At 40.2% G+C, this 19,488-nt stretch overlaps 1 protein-coding gene across 1 annotated transcript in view; it reads left to right on the top strand.

Annotated features, from left to right (window-relative positions):
• The window catches only part of MYO10 (myosin X), a 164,057-nt gene that overhangs the window by 69,640 nt on the left and 74,929 nt on the right, over positions 1-19,488 (top strand). Inside the window, exon 4 of the mRNA XM_035560318.2 lies at positions 14,320-14,507. Coding sequence (XP_035416211.1) covers positions 14,320-14,507 — 188 coding nt within the window. The remainder of the gene's footprint in view (positions 1-14,319; positions 14,508-19,488) is intronic.

Genomic DNA, 19,488 nt, shown 5'->3' with positions numbered 1-19,488 from the left:
AAAAAAAAAATTGATTCCTGAGCAACTACATGTACTCATGTGGGACGTGGATGTCAACCTTTCCCCCTTTTACAGAGTGTGAGTAAAAGAGGTGATTCCTTGAAGAGGCGAAGAATATCTTTGTTCTGAAGACACGTCTTAGTTTATTTCCTAGCTTGTCAAGACAAGTTTAGGATATTTCGATACTTGGTACTCAGTGTAGTGTAGATTTCTAGACAAACAGGTTTGTGTGCTGTTAGCGATGACAGATCTTCAGTTGCTGCTGAATACCCATTGTCCTTTCAGTTTTGCTAATTTTACTTTTTTGATGCAACTCACCTGAAAATTGATTGAATAAAGGTGATTGGAACAAAAAAAAAGTGTGTTTTGAAATGCATATGTAAGAGTCTCTGTTGTCTAGTATATGTAACCAGGGATGGGAATGAGAATCATCATCTTCTCTCTCCTCATTGGTATCCCACTCTTGCTATGCCAATGGCAATGCATTAGCAGGACAGGCTTCCAGGAACAGAATCCCTGAGAAAAGCAGATTAAATAGCTTGCACTTTCTGAAAACTTTATAGGTGTATGCATGTGTGTTCAAAGAGGAGGTATTGTCAGATGAAACTGCAAAACAAACAATGTCTTTTCAAGCCAGAATCTCTTACCTGTAGTGAGCTGTTTAACGATAATTTGATGTATGATTTATTTTTTTTAAAGAGAGTAAGAGAGACTGAAAGGTGACTTTACCTCTGTTAAACGCATACTTGTAGCTGAAGAAGTGAAGCTCTTGGTCATTCTTCTTTGGGACTAGACGAGTTCTTGTACAGGACAGTGAAACCCATTGGAGTTCATGGCAGGAACAAAAAACTTTCCAAATTATACATGCGCCTCTTTTATATTCCCTCCCAAAAGTCCTCTGCTGTGGCTAGTAAAAGCTTTGTCAGTGTAGTGTGCACAGTGAGTCTTCTATCTGTCAGCACCTTGGTTGTGTCTGTCCTTCATGCAGTAGGGATAAATCAGGAGGGCATGTGCCCCACTGCACTTTGAGTTGAGGGGCTAGTCATCCACGTGGAATACTTCTCTCCATTGCTGAATAAAAAAGCAAAAGATAATTGCCATGTCCTGGCTTTTAGATTACAGATGCTTGTCATTGTTTGTCATTGTGTCCCTGTTTACTTCAGCTCTGCTCACCTCCTTGCCCACCTCCTGAGTGGAAATGTACTTTTTAGCTTTCTCCGAGTTCTTTGCTTGCAGTATTACAAACATATTAGTGTGGTTCTTGAGTTTAGCAGATTTTTCTTTTTTTTTTTTGTGGCAATAAGACTGGGAAGCACCTTTGTACACAAAATGAGGAATGCACTTAATTAGGATATGAGTTGGGGTGCTTGCTTTTTCTCACAAACTGGAAAAAAAAATGGTATGAAGTGAAATACACTAAATTGTGGTGTAAAGTATATATAACTTTAGAAATACAAAAGAAACAATTTAAGAGAAATTTAAATAGTTGCTTTCCCAGGAAGACAATATTTATGCAAGTCTTCCCCTGTTAAGTTGTGTGTTTGTATTTGATGAAGTGTTTATCCAGCAATGAGCACTTCAATAAATATCTTCAGATGTTTGAGTTCAGTTTACTTTTCCTTTACTTAATAACATTTTTGTTTCTCCGTCTCACTTAATCATACCCTTATTCCTAAACTTCTCTCTATTTCCTAATTAATACTGTAAAAGATATTTGCAGTAGATGCCAAAGATTGTCAAACATGTCAGAGACTTTCTTTGCTGCTGTTAACAACTCCAGCTATAAAGGTCAGCATAGGATTTTATGTATTTCTTCCTTTTTGGGTGTGTGTGTGGGGGGGGGGGTTGGGTGTATTGATTTGAGATACAGACTGTGTTCATAGCGTAAATGATGCCTGGCACTGTACTTAATGAGCTGAGGCACCTAGCTGAATCTATATTGTTAGTGAGATGAATGACAAAATTTGTTCTGATCTATATGCAACCATCTTTTTGTATCAGCATCAAATCTGTCAACATCTAATTGTGATACTTTCTGTTTGTATTTCTGTAGAAGAAAAAAGTTGCATGCTTTCCCTTTTTAGTATGTGAAAAGCATGGGCTGTACATGCCGTTGCTAGACTCCTCAAAGCCGGCTCCTGTCTGGTATTTTTTTCATGTTTCTTGATTAATGCTACTTTTATTGAAGAGCTTGGTTCTGGGCTGCCACTGAAAAGGGGCAGGGTTACTATGCCAGTGATGGGATGCTGGAGGGTTTCTTGTTGCTACTCCCTCCCCCATTTTGCTTAACAAGAACAGCTTGACATGGGAGGTTCAGCTTTTTGACAAGGTTTAACACCTTGTTTAACACCTGTGTTTGAATTCTCAGATTAGCTTGCATGCCAGGTTGGTGTGTGGAAAAATACAGAAAGACAAATACCAGTGCTAAAACTGGAAGGTGCCCACACTGGAAAATGGAGCCTTTTGTGAAGGCGAGTGAGGGATTTCATTGCTTCTGAAGCCAAGCCAGCAATGGGCACGTGATGTGGAGAGGGGAAGTGCTGCGGCAGCCGTTCTTGTTGCCGTTCAAAGAAGGCTTGTTCCCAAAGCTGTTGATTCGGGTTTACTTTTAGTTAAATACACATCATAGAGGAGACTCGCTTAGTCTTGGAGAAGACACTGTAAACCGCATCGCGTGCGAATTGTAGTACGGGACACACAAATTACAGTGTTCAAACTGGTTGCGGGAGGAGCTGCTGTTCCCTTGTCTCTGTGGCCAGTGGTTAGGTGCTGGTGCAGGCAAGTGAATTTCAGAAGAGCAGGACAGGAGTAGAGAAGAGCTTTTGCTGAGGCAGAGGAGGACTGAAAATAACCGCAGTACGCATCATGCACTTCCCTACAGAGGTTTCCAGTGCCAAATCAACCCTCTTTTGCCCGTGTTCAGGCAACAAACAAGTTCCAAAGCACTTTTCGTTGTTTTTTCTTGTTGAATTAAGCTCTGAAGTAGCTTAGTAAGACCTCTGAAGTGGCACTTCTTTGACAGGTGACACTTTGTTTAGGCCAGAATTGTGTCCGTGTGCCCAGAGGAGCGCGCTGGGCCCAGCAGCCAGAGGCCTCTCGGAGCAGGGAGAGGTGCCTCCAGCTTGTACAGCAGCTGAGTGGTGGCCAGGAGGGTGAGAGAATATAGCCTATTTTTGCTCGCTTTCAAATTAGGACAGCAGCTTGCCCACCAATAATCATAACCATCTGTTAGGTTTGTGTGTGTCTTTATAAAAAAAACTTCTGTACCAGCCACGTAGACATGTAATGTTGTAGCAGCCACATCCACATCAGAGGAGGATGGTGGTAATTAGGAGCTCAGTGTTTGTGGCTGGCTTTCTTTGTCTCTTCAGCTGAAGCAACAAATATGGAATGCTCATTTATCTGTTCTTAAAATCAATGTATGAGTAAATGAATATACCTTTTAAAAATCTATTTATGCTTATTTGCTTTAGCAGCATATTCAGTCGTAGTTTGTTAAATCATCTAATTATTGCATGTTTATCTCCCTTGAAGTCATTAGGGTTCCCTGAGGGAACTAGTTGTTGTTTGTACAGTATTAATCAATAACCACTGTCATGGTGGGTTTTTTTCCTCCAAATTCTGTTTACAGACTGAGACACTTTAGTATATAGGTCAGTTGCTGTCTGTGACTTGTTTGTCTAGGTTTTTGCATATTCTTTTTTTTTCTGAGTAAAGTAAAACTCATTTCAGAAGCAGTGCAGTTGTTCTGTCAACAGTGCCATGTCAACAGGAAGCAGATGTCAGTGCATGTTTTTTACAGGGAAAATTGCAAGGCACGTTGATATCTTGGTTAATTGAACAAAGTAAGACAGATGTAATTTCAGCAATCTGAAAGCACTCCTGTTTGGATGTCCTTACCATGGACACAAGTTTTAGGTAGAGGCGGACAAACAAAAGAAAATCAGTAAAAGACGGTAGCTCCAAAATGTTTTATTAGAAAGACAAAAATTGTCATGATTATTTTCTTAAGCAGAAGAACTTGGAAGCTGTAGAACCTGCAGAAAACTCGACATTAAAAGAATGTGTATCAAGTACCTCTACAGCATGCTGACAGCTGAACAGCCTTGGTCTTTGGCCTACCTTTATCTGTAATCCGAATAAATGTGGGCCATTGACAAAAGAAGAACAATGACAATTTAAGCCACCTGGTAATCTGCACTTCTGTCCCATTTTCAGTAATGCTGTCAAGTAACAAGTAAATTTTGAGAAGAGGCCAAAACATTTCCTTGCTTCCACATAAATCTTATTTACTATAAAACATATATATAAACGCTAGTATTGTACATATACATTTAGGCCAAATCCTTAGTTATTTCACTGGCTCTTAGAACAGCATTTATTATAGTCTTATCTGCAAACTAGCTGTAATTGCACAGTTTTTTCTACACGTATCTGATACTCTAGAGCAGTTCCAAGTAGTCAGTTTGCAGGATCTGCTGTTTGGCCACTGAAGAAATTTGTTTATTTAATTGCTATACTTTACTGTAAATAAATTTAAAAGTCACGTTGATGAATCTGTGTTTTTTCATACCTTCTGTTAAGGTGCCTCCTATACTACTACAGAGAATGGGGATAATTGTCCCCACCAGCTCCTTTAGTGGAGGTGCACAGAACAGCTCAGTTGCTAAGATTGCATGAAAAATGCATATATATAGAGAGAGAGCTACTTACCTCTATAATTAGCATGTTATGCTTACATCAGACAGTGTTTTCAAAATGTAGTTCAAAGTGAGTTCCTGTCTCCAAGCATTAATTACAGCTTCCATTTCACATCTGTTATTGGAGAGCAGTAGACAAAGATTTATGTAAACACAGCAGGCTTTTAATTGGAAATTTAGCGGAATCTATTTCTGGTGATCGGTATTTCTAAAAGATGGTCAGTTAAATAGATCAAGATTTGTCTGCCAAAGACCAATTACCATTATTTTGTTATTATTCTTTTTTAATCTATATTAGAGGAAGAATATAGCTGTAACGATATAAGTAAACAAATGCCATTGGTTGGTTAACCAACTTTTCTTCTTTTTAAATTGCTCTTTACTGCTGAACTTGTGACACTGCTAATAATAACAATAAAAAAAAGTTTACCTGATCTCACTACTGAAAACATTGGAGATTTTTAAGGTGCGTATGCTCAGATCTTAGCAAATGTCTTGGTCTGAAATGTTGTGGTCAACATAATAAAAAGGGACTTGCTCGGAAAGGTCTTTGTGATTGAGTAAGCTATCATGTATGCAATGGCTACACAATTGGATTTTAGGTAAATTTATTTTACAATTTGTAGCAGGTTAGGTAGCAGGTTGGGTTCTTGCTGATAACCTGCTATGTGTGTATGGTGCGATATGGATATTACTGGCTGTCATCAACAGACTCTTTCAGTGAGGGAGGTGATAAGGAGGAAGACAAAGTTCTGTTAAAATATCAAAAATCTTGCTTTTTGCCTGCTCTGTACCACTATTTTTCTTTCCATTTGGCTAGCTGGTAAAAGAATAAATGATGCATGCAGGGTCAACAGGGTAAATTGCTGTTGATTTCCATGAGTTTTGAATGAGACCTGAGCCCTTTGTATTGAAAACTCCAAAGTAGAAATTTATCATCTTGTACAGACTTTAGCATTGGTGATGGTTTTGCTGATGTTTTCTTAGATTTGAAGGATTGCTTTTTGCGTTGGTTTCTCCACATCCTCATTGAATGTCACTGGTAACGATGTGAGCTGAGAAGAACAGAAAGCAGACCAACTTGCAGTTTTTTGGTTTTTGTTTTTTTTAAACAATTGGATTGTAGATAGTGCTGAATACTTTTGCATGCACCTTTGTCTTGCTTGCAGGTAAGGTTGGTCTCCTTTCTTCAAGGTCTATTTACTCTCAAACATCTACAAAGGAGGGCAGGAATTTGAACTCTGAAACTTAAGCCACTTGTCTGTCACCAGCTCGTGTTTTCTTAACATGAATTGGGCTTTGACTGTAAAGTGAGCTGCACAAAATTTACTGCTTGTGCTACACAGACCAAATGCCTTATTCCAGCAGTTTAAAACTAGAAAGGCTACAGATAAGCATTTTAAAATAAGAATTTTATAGCTGTTGTCCACCTGCTTAAGTGGACAGTTTGTAGTGAGACTGTTGCTTTCATTTGAAAAGATGTAATCCATTTCTCACAAGCAGTTTAAACTATTTCCTTTTGATGTCTGTCAACATTTCTTTTCAAACGCCAGTGGGATCTAGTCATTCCCTTCAACAGATTTTTGGCTGCTAATACAGTTTGCCATCTTAGTGCTGATTTGTGTACCCATGGCTCCTTGACAGTAGTTCAGTGCCATCCAACAAATTACCTAGAATTTGCTTCATTTCAGTTACTCAGGCTTTTGGTTTCTATTTTCATGCTCTGTTAAAGCATAATTTCTGTTCTTCCTACTTGCCTCCTGAAAGAGCATTTTTTTGTAGAAGAGGCCTTAAAATGCCTAAAGTGTGGAAGTTTCAAAAATCTGGATATCAGTACAGAATATACTTGCAGGCAGAACAAATCAGATCTTCAAAACTTTATATTAAAAATATTTCTTCTGTGTTCTGGAGACACTGATTTTGGTGATATCGTTGACTAGAGTTTTTTTCATTTGCATTTGTTTTCTCTGAAAAGCCCCTTTATCTTAGCAAGATTATTGATAGGAAGGAAGAACTTTTTTTTCCCTTGCTTGAGGGATAATTAGACCTTCAGACAGCTTTGAAAAAATCATTTGAGCATTGTGCAATAACAAAGCAGGAAGAAGAACCAATGTGTGGCCACAGGCCATTTGAAATGAAGAGCCATGGGGTCTCCACTCTTTGTGGAGCTTTCTCCTGATTTGAGCTAGTGTACTCATTAAAGCCAAGCTGTGAAATTGAGCAAACCTACAGTCACATTCTGTATTGTTGCACGTGAAAATGTCAAAAAATCAATGTCTCATCCTGATTGATCACATTATTGTTTTTTTTATTCAGGAGGTCACCTTCTCTCTTCACTTGGCCATGGAAGAGATTCTTCCATAAGAAGCAGATGTTTTATATAAAAAGTCTAGGCAGTAGGTTGCTGAAGATCATTATCCTGACATCCAGTAGACAGACATGCTAAATGGTAGAGATTCTCTTGTATTAGTCAGCAAAGAACAAGGAGACTTGGTCCTTCTTATACTGAGGAGAAAAATGATTAGAAACTGGTGAATTTCTTAAATCAGGAAAGGTGTCCATCTGATATCAATATTATGGTCTTTTACATCAGAATGTTTTTACTTTTTACCTTTGTCTGTAACAACCATTTTGTATTAAATTTTCATTATATTAGTTTCACATTCCCCACCTGGGTTTTGTCTTTTCTGGTTTTAAGGTACCTTTTTTTCTTCTTTGACCCTTTGAATATTCTTGGGCACTTCTTCAGTGCCAGTTTGTCTTGTACCCTCCAGAAAAAGCCATTGGAGATCCTGTAGGTGTTGTGTAGATTCTGGATAACACTTGTGAAGTTACTTGAGTATCTCGATCCACATAGAATTGTCTGTTCCATAGGAAAAAGTTAATGGGAAAGCAAGGGGAGATAAGGTAGGAGTGGATCTCAGCTTGTGGAGATCTCTTGGTTTTATGCAGGTTCTTCATTGTCTCTGAGCCTTCTCTTGAGTTAAGCTGAAAGATACAGCTGCCGCTGCACACTGTTCTGCTATTTCTGTTGGTAGCTAAGGTGAACAAAACCCAGTTTTTACCCCTGAAGAAACAAAGATTTTCTAGCTTCAGTTAGCTGTCTAGAACAAGGACGCTATCAATGTGCAAGGTTGAAGCCGTGGGGAGTGGAAGGATTAGCATAGTTTAGAAGTTAAAGGTAGCTGGGCTGCAAAGTACTGCTTTCTTCATGAAAAGGTAACATAGCCTTTGTCCTCAGAGAGGCCTGGGAACCGGATGGTGTAGGTTAAAGCTCGGTACCGATGGAAGCATAAGGTCACTTTAATAGAGTTGAAGAGTGAACGCAACAGACAAAGTTGTAATTAAATGGGAATGTTGTTGCCCAACAGTTGCCTCTGATCATCTGAAATCATGTATAAATATTTCAAAGTTATTCCAGAATCTTGCCACGAGCTGTGCCAGCGAAAACGAGAATAAAGCCTGGCTTTGAAAATACCTCGTTTTGTTACTCCACAAATCTGATCTATTCTCGGCACAGGAAGGGAAGGGGCCATCAGGGAGGTAGCTTATAGAAGAGGCTGATGCAGCTTATGTTGTGGAACAAAGCACATGGGAAAATGCAGTTAAGCAGTGTGAATGTGTCTGAGAAGAGACTTAGAGAAAACAGTGAGAGGGACAACGTTAAAAGGTGGGTCTTGAATGTAGGCAGCTGCCTGCTGGCACTTGAACTTAGTGACATGCTCCATCCTGGTTCCCTTCAAAAGGTCTTCTCCTGTGGATGCTAACTCCTGTGTTGATAGGATGGCCTGTGTGTTCACACATCTCATTTTGCAATCAGTTCTACAACTGACTTTGAGAAGGAGGAAGGAGAATGTATTTGTGCATATGATATGTGCACATAATGATGTGCGCATTGACAAGGAACATGGTGGTAAAGAAAAGTAAAGCTGATGTAAATTTGGGCTGATGGAAACCCACCATGAGTCACCAAACATGGTAAGGGCTGCAGAAGCCCAAGCATGTAAGGATGATTACAGAGTATGACATTTTCATCCCAGACATGGCTCGATTGGTTGAAAACATCTAAACTTGTAGTCTAGTAATTCAGTTTGATTATGGCCTTTAAGAAAGGAGCTTGGCTTCAGACATTTTAGCTTATAATTTAGGGAGAAAACTGGATTCCATCCCACTGAAATTAGCTCAAGACCAGCCGAAATACACGGTATACTTACCACAGAGAGGATAAATCAAGAACCTACCGTGAACAAGAGCATTAATTTTCATCCCGCTTATGGCATACATATGCCCCTTCTGCTCCCTCCCTTAAAAAGCACCCCAAAATACAGTCCAGCCATCTTTCTCCTTTTTATGCTGATATGTGTATAGTGGTTGACCTAGTTAGCTTTACCTCAGCATAAATGCAGTCACCATTAAAATTAATCCTCTTACCTGGGAGAATTGGGAAAAATGGAGGCTGTGCCTAGAGCATTAAACAAACTTTTATTCCCAAGTTTTGCATCATGAAACTTTGAAATTTAGTGTTGAAAAGATAGAGAAATTTGACAGATATTTTGTGGTCTTTTAAGACTGTCTGTATTTGCATGTGCTATGAAAGCACAGGTGTTTTAATTTGATAGTGTTACTCTAGCCTTGATGATAAAAGGTATGAGAGAGATGAGGCTTGTGTGGAACATGGATGATCTTTTAACATTTGTTATCTGAAGGTACCAGACAGTGGCACTTTCTAGTGAGCCAATTGCACTACAGTTTTATTTAAGTTTCCTATATATTAATGGCAAGCCCGGAAAATGATACTTGTTTCATAAATGGTCAGGTTGATACACCACCACCACCAAACTAAAACCAGACAGCCCTTACTCATCAGACATGGAATCAGTTCTATTGATGATTGTAACAAAGTTGAGAGCTGTACAAAAACAGTCTGGAAACACAGTTTTTGATGCATCTGCAAACATGATTTTGTTTTCTGCAGTAAGGATAGGTGTTTTTTTGGCCCAAAGCAGAATATCTTGAAAGTGCTCTGAAAAGAGAGTTGGATGGCTAGAGTGCTATCTTAGTGTTAATGTATGTATCTATGACAAAACATCTTAATTCTGTATTTGATCGGTTCCAGTGTTCCTAGTGTCATGCTAAGCAATGTTGCGAAGAATATATTGATATTGGTGTCACTGAAGAAGCACAATGATTGAAATTAAGGAATGTAGTCTCTTCGTGCCTGTTTTAATAGTGCAAGCAGTCTTAGCTTCTCTTCTGATCGTTGATCAAAGACTTCATTCGGGAGCAGCATGTAACGCCCTTCAACAGAGTCCTTCTGCCTTCTCTCCCACCCTCCCTGCAGCATGATATGCAAAGCCTGAGATAAGTCCTTTTCTATTCTTTTTTTTTTATTTTTTTAAAGAAAGAAGGAAAAATTGGATGTCTCAAATACTAGAAGTCAGGGAATTATAGAGGAGTACGTTGATGTAGTGGGTGAAGAGAGGTCACGAGAAAAACAGTGTGGGATAAAATTGATGACCTTACATGGGAAAAGCAGGCTTGGGTAAAACACAGAGATCATTAAAGAATCCTTGGGAATAAAAAAGCTATCGTGGAGGAGATGCCTGAGTCTTGGCATGAGAGGGGAAGAAATGGAAGGTGGATGACGGCCGGACATGGAGCAAGGCTGAAAGGACGTATGCAGAAACGATTTTGTGAAAAGGGGAAAAGATGGAGGGCAAAGGTGGTCCTGATCTACACAGTGTGTTTGGTTTATAGGATTAATGAAGTGATTGTGCACTAGGGCTGCTTCCTGATTTGTTGCTTTTTCTGTGTAAGAGAAGTTGAAAAAAAAATTTTGAAGGGGAAATTTCAAATTCTACTTTTTCCTCTTTTATTTAGAATACCTTTTCTACATGGGATAGAAAGACATAAAAATATATTTAGCTAAACTATTGCAAACTTGTTTTTCATCATTGTAAACTAACCTGAAAGATACTATTTTAACCAATACAACTTCTGTAGTGTTAGATGAGACTACTATGACGATTTATAGTTTTTTCTGGAGTATTTCTGTGGGTGTCGGAAATCTTTGTAAGCTCTTGAACTATATTAAAGAACCAAGTTGTTCTTGAGTGTTTGATTTCTACACATAAGGTTTAAAACTGATTGCTGTCAGAAGGCAACAAGCAAAACAAAGCATTTAGAGAACTGATGAAAAATCTCTTCCTTTCTCAAGTACGTCTTTCATTTTGACTCTTGTGATGCCATCATCTAACTGAACGTCTAGCTGAGAAGACAGGGCTTGAACTTCTGATTTTGGAAGTCATTTTAGAGGATCAGCAATCAATCTCATTTCCTCTTTTTGTGTTAAAAGGGGGAGCAGGAGTGTCTGTAGTTTGTGACCAGAAGTGTTTTGGGAGATGCGTTACCAATGTAAAATTTCAGTAAAAAATTAAGCAGAAAAGGAGGCTAACCTTTTAGTAAGGTAATCAAAGCACCAGATTGGGATTCAGACTGAATTACTCTCATTTATTTCTGGATTCAAAATTATTTATTAGTGGTGATCTGATAATGAGTTGTTGCTGGTTTAGTCTATAACAAAAGAAACCAGTCTTGCGACAGAAGCCCTACGCAGTACTTCTTTGAAATACCCCAGACTTTTTCAGCAGGAAATTTTCAGAAACCTTGTCTGCTTGTTAGTACTTTGGCAGACACGAGTATTTTTCCCATTCATAACTGCTTTGGAGTGCTTTCGTTAAAATAAGCAATTATTGACTGCAAGAATCAGATTAGAAACTGCAAAGAACAAAGAAGAATTAATTCACTCTCTTTTAAGCAAAGTGGAAGTGACATTCTTACATGAAAACACCTTTTCTGAAATTTCATCTAAGCAGCTGCCTTGCAAGGTTAGCATAATAAAGTAATTCAGAGTTCCTGCTTTTGACTGGTAACTGCTATAATTTGCAGTATGAATGATGCCTGGTGCAGGAAAAGTGCTTGGGAGATAGCTTAACAGCCCTGTGCTTTTTTTTGTGTATCTTTGCACCCCGCTTTGCTCGCTGCTAACATGCTTGCACTTGCAAAACTGGAAAGTCTGCCCTCAGAGAAAGCAGTTGAATGGGGAGGCTGATGGGATTCCCGAGGGGATGGAGGCAGAGCCCTGCATGGGACAGGGTGAATTGTTGGCACCTGCTCCCTGTCTGTGAGTCTGACCATGGCCCAGCTCCCTGACTGGGGGGCTCCTGGGGTGCCAGGGTGGAGGCTGGCAAAACTGGGGGTGGGTGTCAGTGAAATTCTGCTGCTAGTAAGAGCACGGGATGGTGAGTGGACAGGAAAAGCAGCAAACCTGGGAGTGTTAGAGCAAGTGACTCTTGGAACAGAACCTGCTCACAGATCTGGAACTGCCTGTGTCATTTTGAAAAAGTTTTGGTGAAGCCATGGGAAAGATCATCTCACGTCAAGAGAGCTGGTGCAGAAGTGGGCTGCTCTCATGATACGCAGGGTTTGAAATAGGAGACGCAAGAAGAGTTGCACTGCAGTCAGCAGTGGTGCTTTTTGCCAGTGCTTTATCACTGGAAGACAGAGGAGAAGTATTGTGGTGGTGTTCTGTTATATGCTTGACCACGCAGAAGCTGAGAGTGGGTATTTACAGTTATAAAGTTGGGTGGTATCAGCGTTCGTATGTTTGCTTGTTTGCTGTAGTGTCTGGTTTGATGGTGTGCTTCAAGTTACTATTCGTACTTCTGACTTCAGTCAGACATTTTAGTAGGGTAAAGAGGTGGATCCATAGCAGTCTACAGTGCAGGCATTGACCAATAAACCATTCATGTAATTAAATATTATGTATATATCTCTGCCCATGCAATCTGTGCTGAAATACGTATCAAACTGAAGAAGTTTGTTCCTAGAGACTTGCTCATTAGTTATTTAAGAACCCAAGAGGGGGTGATCCCAGGAAATTAAACTGTTGTCTCAATGCTCTAATTGCCCTGTGATATGATCTCGTGTTGAAATGGGATCTTTCCTCTAGCTGAAACCTTACAAGCTATTGTACAGTGTGACAGTTTCATAAAACATACAGACTGAGAGTTCACAGCTCTGTAAAATACACGTCAGTTACAGTGTGGAGGAACATTCCCCTTGCATCTAATAAAATTGTCATCATTTCAAGGACATTGCTGTAGTCCCTGTAGCAAAAGCTGCTACTGGTGTTGGGCCTAACAGAGGATGAAGCAGATGGATAATGGGAAATAAAGCAGCAGGATAACAGTGAGAAAGGAGAGCGGATACACAGTGGTAATTACTTATTAATTAAGGAGAAGAGAAAGGAGGCAGGTAGATGTGGAACACAAATGCTGTGGAGACATGGAAGAGATTGAAAGAGAGGAAAGCATGAGGGAGCTGGTGGTCAGTGAGTCTTCACAAGTGCCCCTGCGGTGCCTTGTTGGAGGAGATGCTGCAGGTGGAGGACATGGGACCCCTTCCTGGAGCCCTCTGGGGATAAGGTGCTGCATACACGAAGAGAGCCCCAGCCCTGCTGTGAGCTTCATAGCCAATTCCTGTTGGTGATGACAGGGTTATCTGCTGACAGAGCATCTGTATGTACACAGGGACCGTGCTACAGAGCTGCAGCCCAGATCTTTGCAAGGCCACAGCAGGGCTGTTTGAAACCAAGTGCTACTTTCTGGTGTGTAACCTCAGAGTGCTTAACAAAGTGAAATTAGTATCACAGTGGTAACACCGCATATGCTATATCAATTAATTTTATGTGCCCCAGAAATGTACTGGAAATTCTGGAGATAGTGTGCTTAATGTTATCTCCTGCTTCACTTAATCTGATTTTATTTGAAAAATATATTCAGGGGGCTAGACGACTGTGAAGCAGATGGAAAAGACAGAAGATGAGTAACAGTGCAAATAGGCTGTTGTACATGATCACGTTACCACAGCTTAATGAGTTAAGGCAATGGGAATGGGTATAAGCTACTACCTAGGTGGTTTTAACTGATGTGCTCTCTAATTGCAACAGGAGAGAAATGAATGTCGTGTCAGTTGTCATTGTGCATCAAAGCAGTAGTATATTAAGTTGCATAAATTTAGTGTTTTGGCAGCATCTGCCAGTTCATGTACTTTTCTTAGGGCCTGTTGCCCTGTAACGATGCTAGTGTCTACCGTGTTGTCTGATACTCCCATTTTAAAAATGGGGAGCAGAGAAGGATTTTGATACTGTGCATAGAAAAGCAGACCTTTGCAGCAGTGCTCAGGACCTATGGATACAGTCATGTTTGGAAAGTTCATAAAGTCCCTAAGAACGTGTGAAAAGCACATGTTCACTGGTGCTCATTGATGCTCCTGCGCAGCGGTAAATGGCATTAATGCAGGGACGAATCCTGAGCTGGGAAGCTCTGTGTTGTAGACAGGGTTAGCATGAAAACACGGGGGAGGTGGAAACAGTTTTTACCCTTCTGTTGCTCTTGTTCAAAGAAGAAAAGTGGGGAAAACTACTAGCCAACTTTATCCAAACTCCATGAGGATTGGTAGGCTTTTGCAAATGTGTTTACTGTCTTTCATTTGTGAGGTCTGTTATTCTGCTCTACCCCATCTCTAATAACAGCTCTGGGGGATTTTGTGCTTGCAGACGTACATTGGTTCCATAGTTGCTTCTGTGAACCCTTACAAGACCATCCCAGGGCTGTATGACTGCACTGCCATGGAGCGATACAGCAAGCACCACATGGGAGAGATCGCACCTCACATCTTTGCTGTGGCCAACGAGTGCTACCGCTGCCTTTGGAAGCGTCACGACAACCAGTGTATCCTCATCAGGTAAATGGCTGCTGCTTTGATTATCCCTGACGGTGTACCTCAAGGTGGTTTAGAGACAGCTATTCAGACTGAATGAAGAGGAAAATTCCAAAAGAAAGCAGGCTTTTAAACCATCAGTTTGGGCAGAGATCTTTGAAATTGCAACTCATTATTCTGCAGACCTCTAAAAAGCATCCCTTGCAGCTCAATAATTTGTCACCGCTATACCCCAAACCTGCATCTAGAGGCGGAAAAAAATAAATAAATCTATACCAGTCTTGAGAAATGCTGTAAATAACAACAGCAAAAGAGAAAATCTTTCCTATTTCAGCTGCTCGATTCTGCCTGATCACTTTTACTTTCTTAATCTTATTGTACCTTAATTTAATGGCATTTTAATAGCCTCCCATTTGATCCGCTGCATCACTGGTGCTCAGGATCTCACTGCTGCTAATGTACATTGAGAGCAGTTGGCATTTCAATAGCTTTTAGCAGTTTTCAGCTCCTCCTTCCTTCTGGCTCCAGAAGAGCAGTGAACAGAGCCAGATCTTTGCCTGGTGTGGCTCCCTTTCCCCAGCCTGCCAGCTCAGCTGCATTGGCTCACACAAGCACAGGGGAAACCAAATCCTCGCTCACCAGATCAGCAGGACCAGCTTGTTGGCAATCGCAGTGTGGCACGTTCAGGCTCCGTACAGGGGCTGATGCATGATGGAGTGAGAATTTGTTTCCCCTCCCTCTCCTTTCTCCCCTTTGCAGTATTTTTGTGCCTGTTTGCTCTCGCCATCCTGCAGCCAACAGCACAAGCAAATGTCTTCAAAGTGAGAACTCAGGCACAAGGTGACATGATACTGGCTGTCTCCTGACATCTGTGGGAGCCCATGCGACAGCAGTGGGACCAAAGCACTTGTCAGCCATTGGGGCAGAGAAGGGATGAGGCAAAGTGAGAGCAACACCTTTTGCAATAGGCAATTTCTACAGGCTTTTAAAATTGCAGAACAATTTGCAAGGTTTCCTGGTTAAGGAGAGGATTTGGCGCATGTAGTTCAGCACACAAGCTGTTGTTAGAAATGCAGATCAGGTGCAACACAGCTAGGTCTGTTTTTAAGTTTCTGAAAGCTCTCAGTCTCTGCCTGCTCTTTCCTCTGGGCAGGTCTTGTCTGGTAATGACAAAGGCGCAGGTGGGCTGTGTGTGTTTTTTTTCAATTTTCAACTGTTTTTTGTTGTTGTTGTTGTTTTTAATTTAATATGTAGTGCTGTACATTAAAAGATGAGTCCAGATGACACTCCAAGTGAAATGCATGAAGATCTTTGTGAAATTAAATAGACTGGAGTCGTTATTTCATGGTGTAATGTCAGCTAATTACTTGTGAACAACCCACATACTTGAGCTTTGGGGTCTGAAATCATTTCTGGTGCCTAGCAGGTAGCCATTAGTATCTTTGTTAATTTTATTCTGTACTGGCCCACATACTTTACCTTTCCTTCCAGTTCCTCACAAGCTGCCAAGAGGAAAGCATGTTGTGTCCTAAAAAGGAAGCAAGCAGAGGTCTCTAGTGTTCCAGAGGAGTCTCCAGCAGTCCCTGCTCTGTAAACCTTGGTACAGATAAACCATAATATGGAGAAGTTTTACCCTAGCAGTCCCTTTTAAAATAGCTTACTTTGGCCATGGGTTTAAGCAATGATCTGCATAAGTTCCATGTTTCAGAGAAGTGCCATAATACAATCTTATACGGGTGTTTCCTCTTTCTACAAAATATGAATGAACGTGCAATTCAGAACAAAAAATAAAAAGTAAAATCTACTTTCCTAAAGTAGTATTATCTGCTGTATCTGTGAAAGACTTGGACCAGTATTTTTTTTAATCACTAACGGTTTTCAAAAGTTCCCATGATTGCATTCTTAGTTTGAGGCATCGGAATTTAAAGTATAGCAGTTTGCTAGTCATCTCCCACATTCTGCTCATGCCTGTATCTTTTACTGGTTTAGACTGAGATGTTGCAACAAGTCACTGTCAGGCTTTCTTGGTTACTGCTGGCATTTGAAAATCTGGTCCAGTGGAGCGTCTGAAATCAGGCAAATGTTTTTGTCTTGCATTTCATGTAAGAGATGGAATAGAATAGTCCACTTGGAAGGGACCTGCGAAGTTCATCAAGTTCAACTCTCTTACCACTTCAGCGATAACCAAAAGTTAAAGCATGCTATTGAGGGCATGGTACAAAGGAAAACTTTGTTCCAATTGGAAAAACACATTAAGCAGTGACATCCAATTAAGCTGAGTCAATTATTAGAATAACTTTCACATTCTGATGTGCAGTTTTCACTTGCTCCTAATACAGGAATCAGAAGACTCAATAGCTCCTGTAACAAACAGTCCTGTGAAATAAAGCACTGAATACTTGTGATTCTCTGGACTTAAAGTGCCCCCTGCTGGCATCTAGATATAATTCAGTTTTGTTTTGGAGCTGCTTTCTAATGTATGTGGTATTGGCTTCAAAAACCTGTAAAAAAATAATAATAAAAAGCTCCTGGACTGTTGAAATAGTTGGAATATTTTTCTGTATGGGGTAAGATAAGAGGGTTAAGGAAAGAACCTGGATCAACAGCTGTCATCAGTTGTGACTTAAAATGTAATAGAAATCTGAGACCATTTTTACAGTATAACGAGACAGCAAAGGTAAAAAGGAGGAGATATGGAAGAGAGAATATTAAATGGAAAACATCTAAAGATGTTTATTTATCGTTCTGTTACGCAAGCTTATTTTAATTCATTATACTGCTGCATACAGAAGACTTTGCAGCCTAAAATGTCAACAAAATGGCATGTTGAAGAAGCTGTGCACAGCCTGGGCACCAGAATATTAATGCAGGTGTGAAATGGTATTTTCACTCTCCAGGCTAAAAGATGCTCATATGGTTATTGAACTAAAGTTTTCTTGCAAAAATGTCTACATCAACAAATGTATAGTTTCATTTTGATCTCAATCTTACATCAAAGTCCAGTTTCATTTAAAACAAAACAGAAAAAAAAAAAGCCTTTCAATTTAAATTTGATGCTACCACAAATGCATTAAAAACTATTAATATATTCTGATTTTTCAGCTGGCATGGCTGCTATTCACAGAAAGTGAAATGGCATGCCCACCAGTTGAGCTGACTGGCTGGTCAGAAATCTGGGTGCCTCAGCAGGAGCACAAAGGGGGAGTCCCTTGTACTCAAGGAGCAGTCAAGCAGCTTGTCTTGATCAAGAGAAGAAACTCATTTCCCCAGTGGTTAGATGACATGTTCACGAGTTGGGACTAAGTTCAAGCCCCCACTCCCCTTTAATGTAAGAATAGGAAAATATCTTTTGGTTTTATTTTTGTTGCCGCTTTGTTTAAGGTGGTCTAATCCATACACATGCAAGGAAACACTCTTCTCTCTGATACAATAGTAGTAGTTCTGCTTTAAAGCACTCGGAAGAGGTGCAGACCAATACAAGGAACAGCAAGAGTCACCCTGAATTATATTCAAGTTGGTGGCACGATTGGGAAATCACAGTCTGACAGCAGTTTGTTCTCTTTTTTGTCATCTGATGGCTTGACATTTTCGTTGTTGTTCTTTAGCTTGAAGATCAACATAAAACAAACTGTTCTTTGGGTGAGACCCAGGCTTGTGATGGGAAAACTTTCTTATGAGACTGACACACCACAATTCACTTGTGTGTTTGAAGAACAGTATTTGCTGAGGGGAGCTATTCTGTGTCTGTCTGTCTTTAGGGATTTAAAGCCAGAAGACAGAACTGAGAAGTGATTTACAGTTGTGTTGATACAGCCTCGCTTGCATTAAGTCCTTCAGAAAGAGAAGTGTCTCATAGTGACCCTTTTTCCATTGCAGCAGTCCAGAGTTCAGACTGCTGTGCCCTTTGTGAGATGCCCAGGGTAGAACAAGTCATGGAGGAAGGTTAAAGATCTAAGTGAGAGCCATGCAGGTTGCTGTCACATAGTATATTCAGAATACTGAATATAGTGACGTGAAACAAGCTGGGCACTTAAAATCATGGAGTAAAGAGTTGCTCGAAAGGTTGACTGGGTACTAAAAAATTCACCCTTCTTTTACTAGCCTTAGCAGCATCTTTGTAGATGTAGGTTTTCTAAGGAGTCTGAAAGACCGATCCAATTTAATCTACTGCCGGTGTATCTACTGAAGAGGTTGAGTAAACAACTTTGAAGTTTAGTGTGCTTGTTCTTTATTTTCATCTGGTTAATGATGTTTTTATAAAGCATTTTGCAAAGGAATGATATATAGCCAACTTGATGTGCAGAAAATCATGTCTCAAGCTGAGCAACACCACGTAGGAGTGAGATCTTACTGTCATGCTAGAGGGGTCCAGGAACCCATCCACCTAATGTTTGGTAGTGGTTGTAGAACTATATAGAATCAAGTGCTTACTAATAAATGAATAGAGAACAAAATAGAGATTATTGGGTAAATCCATCCTTTGTTCGTATCTTGAGTACTATGTACAAGCCCTTTTCCCTTTGTTTTATATCCAAGAGAATTTTGTGGAACTGGAGGTAGTTCACAGGCCAAAAAATTGTAATCAGAAGTATAGCATGATTGTATGTAGAATTGGCTCATGTAGAAACTCATAGAAGATAAATCCATTGAGGTTACAAGACACACAGAAACTGTGGTCTAGATCTGCAGCCCTCTGAACAGCAAATGACTTGAAGCTGGAAGAGCACAGAAAGGAAAGGAAATATAGACCATGTCTTTCCTGGGCATCTCCATTTGGAGGCCATCAGAGGTATGCAGTGGGCAGGTAGGTCATTGTCCTGACCCAGTTCTGAGCCTGTCACATTCTAAGAAAAAAAAATCAAGAAGATATAATTGTGCATATACTAGCTATGATAGAAATAAGCATGGGAAGCATTTCCCGTCAGCTTTGACCGTCTCTATTCAAGAGTTGTTCTGGATTACTCTGGGGTGGCTCTCAGCTTCCCCAGAACTACAGGTGCTCCTT

The sequence above is a fragment of the Cygnus atratus genome, chromosome 2, assembly GCF_013377495.2.
Source record: "Cygnus atratus isolate AKBS03 ecotype Queensland, Australia chromosome 2, CAtr_DNAZoo_HiC_assembly, whole genome shotgun sequence".
NCBI lineage: Eukaryota > Metazoa > Chordata > Aves > Anseriformes > Anatidae > Cygnus > Cygnus atratus.
Note: the sequence above shows the minus strand (reverse complement) of the source record. Positions and strands in the feature narration are given on the sequence as shown.